This window comes from Fonticula alba (genome assembly GCF_000388065.1).
Source record: "Fonticula alba strain ATCC 38817 unplaced genomic scaffold supercont2.7, whole genome shotgun sequence".
NCBI lineage: Eukaryota > Rotosphaerida > Fonticulaceae > Fonticula > Fonticula alba.
In genome coordinates, this window is record NW_009242977.1 from 856,330 (window position 1) to 862,733 (window position 6,404).

General features: G+C 66.9%; 4 protein-coding genes across 4 annotated transcripts in view; 3 read left to right on the top strand and 1 right to left on the bottom strand.

Annotated features, from left to right (window-relative positions):
• Positions 1-202, top strand: part of H696_04390 (hypothetical protein) — a gene marked incomplete at both ends in the record, with an annotated part of 4,318 nt that extends 4,116 nt beyond the window's left edge. Inside the window, one exon of the mRNA XM_009498266.1 lies at positions 190-202. Within this exon, the coding sequence (XP_009496541.1) occupies positions 190-202 (13 nt within the window). The remainder of the gene's footprint in view (positions 1-189) is intronic.
• A 28-nt stretch (positions 203-230) lies between these two features.
• H696_04391 (hypothetical protein) lies at positions 231-2,331 on the bottom strand. The gene is made up of 5 exons (XM_009498267.1): positions 1,723-2,331; positions 1,497-1,616; positions 1,147-1,389; positions 720-1,037; positions 231-509 (listed from the first exon to the last, which is right to left on the bottom strand). Exons 1-5 carry the CDS (start codon positions 2,293-2,295, stop codon positions 348-350), a joined length of 1,416 nt encoding a protein of 471 aa, XP_009496542.1. The 5' UTR covers positions 2,296-2,331; the 3' UTR covers positions 231-347.
• A 370-nt stretch (positions 2,332-2,701) lies between these two features.
• On the top strand, positions 2,702-3,907 carry H696_04392 (hypothetical protein). Its single transcript, XM_009498268.1, has 4 exons — positions 2,702-2,918; positions 3,050-3,090; positions 3,328-3,515; positions 3,691-3,907. The coding sequence occupies exons 1-4, from the start codon at positions 2,888-2,890 to the stop codon at positions 3,779-3,781; spliced, it is 351 nt and encodes a 116-aa protein (XP_009496543.1). The 5' UTR covers positions 2,702-2,887; the 3' UTR covers positions 3,782-3,907.
• A 496-nt stretch (positions 3,908-4,403) lies between these two features.
• Positions 4,404-6,124, top strand: H696_04393 (hypothetical protein; the record flags this gene model as incomplete). The annotated part of the gene is made up of 5 exons (XM_009498269.1): positions 4,404-4,962; positions 5,052-5,123; positions 5,209-5,509; positions 5,698-5,757; positions 6,047-6,124. The coding sequence occupies exons 1-5, from the start codon at positions 4,718-4,720 to the stop codon at positions 6,122-6,124; spliced, it is 756 nt and encodes a 251-aa protein (XP_009496544.1). The 5' UTR covers positions 4,404-4,717.
• Between the last annotated feature and the right edge of the window lie 280 nt (positions 6,125-6,404).

Below are 6,404 nucleotides of genomic sequence, written 5' to 3' on the forward strand. Positions count from 1 at the left end.
CCCCCCCCCCCCCCCCCCCCCCCCCCCCCCCCCCCCCGCACCCCTTCTTCCTCCTCCTACCCACTGCCTGACGCTGTGTCGCACGTGCAAATGGGCCCACAAGCTGGCGGCCCGCATCCATCATCCTCACCCCGCGGGCCTCGCCTTCTTTTCTCCAATACAATCCCCCTCCCTCGCGGGGCCGGAAAGGCAGCATGCATAAAATGGGTGGGAGAGGGAGGGAGAGAGAGAGAGAGAGAGAGAGGGCAGGGCAGGGCAGGGCACCATTCAGCATGCAAATGGAGGGATTATTTTCCGGACACGTGGCTGGGGCAGGTCCAGAGGAGAAGGGGGGTCGAAGATGGCCCTCAAACGGGGACATACCCCGGTGGCGGCCGGTCGGCCACACACCGGAAGCCCAGGTTTCCCGTGGCTGTTGCCAGCTGCTCGGTATCCTCGACAGCCATCGGCCCAGGCAGCTGGCCAAAGGCAAAGGACCGGGCGCCGATGCGCGCCCGATGGCAGAACGACTGGGCAAAGTGGGGCGACAGGGACAAGATGCGGCATTAGTCAACGACCGTGGGTCATGGGGGGGGAGGGGGGGGGCAGGGCAGAAGGGGAGGCCATGGGCCGCCACAATGGGCCCCCAACGGGCTCCGGCCCGGGAGTAACACAAACAAGCGAGCGGAAGTGCAAGTGACCGAGCACACGAGCACACGAGCACACGAGCACCGGCGTACCGGATGGCACATGTACGACCCGCCCTTGAGGACAAATTCCTCGAGAACGGCACCCCCTGCTGGCTGGCCCTGTCGCGACGTGGCTGTCCACTCCCAGACATTGCCAATTAGATTGAAGAGACCCGCAACCGGGGCAGACGCCGGGCCGCCGGCCGGCCGGAGAGTGTGCTCCGGGAAGGGGGCGGGCACTTGGGCCGGGAAGGCGCCCGTCGGAGCCGTCCCGGGCCAGCCATCCCCGCCAGACACCAAGCCCGCCTCCGAGAGATCGACATTGTTCCCCGGGAAGTCCCCGCGCCAGACATTGGCCCGTGGCGTGCCCTTGGTGAACGGGTAAATGTCAGTGGGGGAGCTGGGCAGGCCACTCGGCGCCATGGGACATGGTGGGGAAGCGGATGCGCCACAGGGGGCAGGGGCATTTTTGGCGCACCGTGGGCCAGTCAAAGGCCGCGGCCCAGGGGAATTGCCAGGGCGGCGCGTCGCCCGGGGAGGCCGGCCCCGGGGGAGCAAGACGCCGCCGGCGCTCTGGGGCATGGCGTGCCGCCCGCGCGGCCCATTCCCACTCGATTTCGGTCGGCAGGCGCATGCCGTAGAAGTGACAAAAGGCCGCCGCATCCTCCAGCGACACATGCGTCACAGGGTGGTCCACTCGACGGCCCAGCGGCCCGTCGAGCTGGGAGGAGGAACCAGGCCGGAGCAGGGCGAGGCAAGCCAGAAGGGTCAGCGAAGGATGCCATCTGGCATGGACCGGCGGGGGAGCCGGCCGTCGGCTGTACGTACCAGCGATGAGTCCTCCCCTTCCGGCGAGTGCCAGAAGGCTCGGTCGACAAGACGCCACCATGGGACACTGGATTGCAGCAAGGCCGCATCGTGGGCCCAGTGCGCCGGCGAGTGCCCGGGCTGTCAGGACGAAGTCAGCGATCGCCACCAGGCGAGCAGGGGGGGGGGGGGGAACCCCGGCGGCCAGGAGGCCTCATGAAGGCGGGGTGGGGGGAGATATGCGCACCTGGCTGAGAAGGCCCTCCCACACGAAGCCCCCGCGATCTGGGTGGGGATCCCGCTCGCGCGTGCTCACATAACCACTGGCGAGCGAGAAGTGGGCAAACGCAGCGGCGGTCACCTCGCCGGCCTGCACGTAGAGCGGCCGCGGGTTGGTGGCCATGGAATCGCCGGCCGGCAACCGCCCGGGCCAGGGCCCGACAGTGTCCACATCCGGCGGAATCACCACGCATCGGGGCGGAAACTCGCCATCCACATGCATGTATGGCGCCTCGGCGGTGCCGATGCGCACGGCCCCTGGCCCGCAGCCGGCCCCGGCCGTGCCCCCTGGCCGGGGGAAGAGCACCAGTTGCTGCGAGGGATCCGCCGGGCGAGGCAGATCCCGGGCCATGCGCTCCATGAGGGCCGCCCGGTCGAGGTCCAGGTTTCGAGCTGCGCACACGGCCGGCCGTCCCAGGCCCGGGGTCGGGCGAGACGCGGCCAGGGCGGCCGACGAGCAGCCGCACCCCATGCTCACCGGGGCACCGAGGGCCCGATGGAGGAGGGCGACGACGATCAGAAGCAAGAGGCTGAGCCGCATGTTTCCGAGAAGAAGGGGGGGGGGGGGGCGAGCGGGAAGCGATCTGCCGGGGGGTGCCTGCCGGCCCTTCGGGCGGGCCACCCGCGGAAAAGGGCCACTGACAGCGGCGGCGAAGGGGCAGGCGGCAGACCGATCGCCAGCTCGGGGCATACGAAGTGCCAATGCACATGCCGAGGACTGATCGCCCGACCCCCGGCTCTCGCAAAGACTGCGCGCGGGGGCGCGCACACGCCTATCGGCATGCCCAGGGAGAAAGCAGCGCGGGGGCACAGGGCCGCCGGCCGCACGGCCGGGGAAGGAGGGGGGGCTAGACATAGCCAAACACCCGTGCCCGAGGATGAGCACCGAAAGGCCGCCCACTTGGCAGCCGGCCGCCCGCGCTGCTCTGAGCACACCCCCCCCCGCCCCGCCCCGCCCCGCCCAGCCACCACCTGCCTACCCCTCCCTCCCTCCCTCTCCTCCTCTTTTTCCTCTTGCCCCCTCTTCCTTCTCCCTGCTCCTTCCTCCCCCCCCCCTGCTACTCTCCCTCCACTTGCCCTGTTGAGACCGCCCGCCCCGCGGCCAAAGAGAAGAGACACGCCCAAGCTACACCATGAGCAACGAGCTCCAGCGACTTGTTGGTCGTGCGTCCCCCTCTGCCTTTCTTTTGCATCTGCCTTGCACTCGCTTGCCCCATACCTCCCTCCTTCCGGCTATCCTGCTCTGACAAGTGTTGCCGCGACTCCCGTCCTCCTGCCTGCCCACCCGGCCAAAGGGAATATTTTCGTGATGACCTGCGAGGGAAGGGTCCTGATCGTGCGCAAACAAGAACAACGTCCTTCGTCGTTCCTTCCCCTTCCGCCTCTCCACATCGACCACCCCTGCCATACAAACTATTCTCCTACTCACCACCCTTCAATTCCCCCATCTCCCCTCTCTCCACACGCACACGCACACACACACGCACACGCACACACACACACACACACACACACACACACACACACACACACCTGCTGATACTTGTGCACGCCTGTACACCGACGCCTCCAGGGAAAACTCCGCGGTGTAGACACGGTCATGAATCTCACCATGTCGGACCTGCGGGAACGTCTCTTCCGTGGCTCAGGCTTGCCGCCGGCCGAAGGGGCTGGTGAGACCTTCATGGCCGAGCCGGCCGCCGAGGGCGAGGGTGTTGAGGAGATTTCCCTCGGGACGATGGTCGTCCGCGGAGACAATGTGTGCGTGTCGCACCAGCACCCTGTTGCGCCCTTGCGCCCTCACCTAGCCACTTGCCCGCCTTTGCCGCCGCCTTTGCCGCCGCCGCCCTTTGTCCCTGGTCCTGACCCTTGCCCATGGATGCACACATTGGCCCTGACCACGACCTCCCTCGGACGGGCATGCCTTTCGACCCAGCGCGGTTGTCGGTGAAATCGATGAAGATATCGAGAGCCAGATCGACTGGTCGTCAGTGGCCGCACTACCACTTCCGCCCATCAAGCACTAGAGCCGCCACACAATTCTCCCCCCGCCCACACTCCAGCGCGCGGCCGCGCTCGCCCTTGCCTTTCCTGCCTTTGTGCCGCCCGTCCATGTACACATGTTTCCCTCCGCCCCGGCCCCCCCTCCCGCCCCCTCCCTTCCATCTGCCAGGAAGGGGGGGGGGGGCGAGGGGGCTAAATGTATCTTCTTTTTTTTGTCCCCCGCCCGGCCACCTTGCAGTCTGATGCGCGACACGCAACGGCCTTCCGGCGAGAACAAGCCAGGGCAAGGAAGGCGAGGGGGCAGGCGGGCAGGGCCGCCATGCAGCCCGCGGGGAGGGGGGGGGGGCGGTGCTCGAGCACCGACTGCCCCTACGGCCGACGGTGCGGGCGATCTCCGGACGGGCACCAGTCTGCCAGGCAACAACACGAAAAAGGCGGAGAGACACCCCGCGCGCCTTCTCGTCCCCCCCGCCCTTCCCCCCCTTCCCCCTTTTCCCGAGACTAGAGCCAACGGGTCCCCAAGACGCGCGACCACTGCCGGGGCATTCCGTTGGCAGCATGAATCCCGGCACAATGCCCGCGACCCGGGCCCATGAGGGCGATCCCCGGCGCGACTGAACGCCCGCCGAGGCAAACAAGCGCCGGGCCGGGTGAGCGCCAGCACAGCGGCCCTCATCTCGGACCGGCATGCTGCCTCATGCGCCGGGGTATGCCGTAATCCCCCGCCCCTCCCGCGCTCGCATCCACCGCACTCGCACCCACGCGCCCACACGCATAGACAGCTCTACTTTCTTCTTTTTTCTTTCCTGCACACACTCGCACGCATCGACGCACCCCCAGCCACACACCCCCGGGCGTCGGTCGCTCCACACACGGCGCTTTTTTTTCTTGCCCTCCCTCTCCCCTGCCCCCGGTCTCGGCGGCGGCCCTGTCTCCAGCCCCATCGGCTTGCCACAACCATGGGACCCCTTGATCGAGCCCGGGATGCTTCGGCACCAAACCCGGGGACCCGGTCCTCCCTCTCCCCAACCGGCGATCTTTCGGACGGGCCCCCTCACAAGCCGATTGACGATGAGGAGGACGACGAGGATGATGAAGACGACGGGGCCGAGGAGGAGGAGGAGGAGGATGAAGAGGAAGATGACAACGACGACGACGACGACGACGACGACGGCGAGGACGGTGAGGATGGTGCCGGCGACAAGTGCGCTCCATGGATCTTGCCTGTGCCCACAGCTCCGCCCCCCCCCCCCCCCCGAATGCGGCCACTGACCGACTCGCCCTCCTCGCTAGATCCGCCAAGAAAGCACGCATCGAGTCCATGAAGATGGAGGCCATTGCCTATGCTGCGGCCGCCGGATACCGGTACGCCCTTGTGCCCCATTCGACATCCCCGCTGTGGATGTGGCTTCCGGGAGCCTCGGTCGCTAACCGATGTGCCCTTTTGCAGGATCCCCAAACTCGACACCCCGGAGGCCATCGAGGCATGGAAGGCCGAGCGCCGGGCCCGGTGGCCCACGGCCGCGCGTGTCGAAGCCAAAAAGGCTGCCCTTGAGCAGGCGCCCGTGGCCACGACCTCTGGGCCCTCCGGCGCGGCCGAGCACCCGGCCAGCGCCGGACCCAAGCAGCCGACCGTCCGGGTGTGTCACTTCTTCCGCAAGGGATCATGCAAGCGCGGGAACATGTGCAAGTTTTCGCACGACCTCTCGGCCGATGCCAAGCCTCGGGCCGGGGCGCCGGAAAACGCCAAGGTGCGTGTCCTGCCATATATGACCGGGCCACGCCGGGGGGCCATGGGGGCGGCCACCGGGCAAGGGAGCCGCTGCTCGAGCTTTTTTCCCTTCACCTGGGCCTGCAGCGATTCTGACCTCGTGCATCCGGCCATGTGCTTGCGATCGACACACACACACACACACACACACACACACACACACGATAGTCCGCTGCCAAGGCACGCAGCGCCCGGGAGCGGAGCCAACCCGGTGGTCTCATTCATCAGGTACGCATGCTGGGGTGGGCCCACGCACACACACACACACACACACGCACATGCAGGCAGACTGTCTGTCTTATTTTCCCGGGGAATAATCGCCAGCGTAAGGCGAGCGATCTCCCGCCCCTGTTTCCGGCGGACATCGCCGATCGAGGCATGGGCGACAGGAGACAACGGGGGCGGAGGGGCAGGGGGGGGGGGGGGGGAACCACACACACACGACACACAGTCACGCACGCATGCTCAACCACCCCCGCACTGCCCGCTGACCTGGCCAAATTCGATCGCTCGGAAGCTGATGGCGGTGGACATGGAGCGGACGCGCTTTGTGGCGGCGCAGCTCCTCAACCGGATGATCGGCGATATCATGTGAATGTAACTTCCTTTTGTTTTCGACATTTCCACAATGGTGTTTGGCCCGCCTGGGGGGGGGGTGGCTGCCTAGGGTTGGTTGGGGCACGAGCCCGACAAAGGGGCATATTTATATTCAAATATTAGATGTGCTTGGGCCTTGGAGTGCTGCGGATGTATCGGCCGGGCCCATCCGGGGGCCAGCCACGCGCATTGCGCCGGCCAGGGCGCGGAGGTTCTTCTTCGGAACAGTATTATATCCTGTGTTCTGGAGACACAGCCAGTTCAATCTGATGTGTGGG

Bases quoted from the DNA above. Each gene is read 5' to 3' on its own strand.
- H696_04391 (XM_009498267.1), bottom strand. From the start codon at position 2,295: ATGCGGCTCAGCCTCTTGCTTCTGATCGTCGTCGCCCTCCTCCATCGG. The intron at 1,390-1,496 runs GTACGTACAGCC...TCCTCCTCCCAG, and splicing joins AAGGGGAGGACTCATCGCTG to CTCGACGGGCCGCTGGGCCG. The intron at 1,038-1,146 runs GTGCGCCAAAAA...CCGTTCACCAAG, and splicing joins CGGCCTTTGACTGGCCCACG to GGCACGCCACGGGCCAATGT.
- H696_04392 (XM_009498268.1), top strand. From the start codon at position 2,888: ATGAGCAACGAGCTCCAGCGACTTGTTGGTC. The intron at 3,091-3,327 runs GTGCGCAAACAA...CGACGCCTCCAG, and splicing joins GCGAGGGAAGGGTCCTGATC to GGAAAACTCCGCGGTGTAGA. The intron at 3,516-3,690 runs GTGCGTGTCGCA...CTTTCGACCCAG, and splicing joins GTCGTCCGCGGAGACAATGT to CGCGGTTGTCGGTGAAATCG.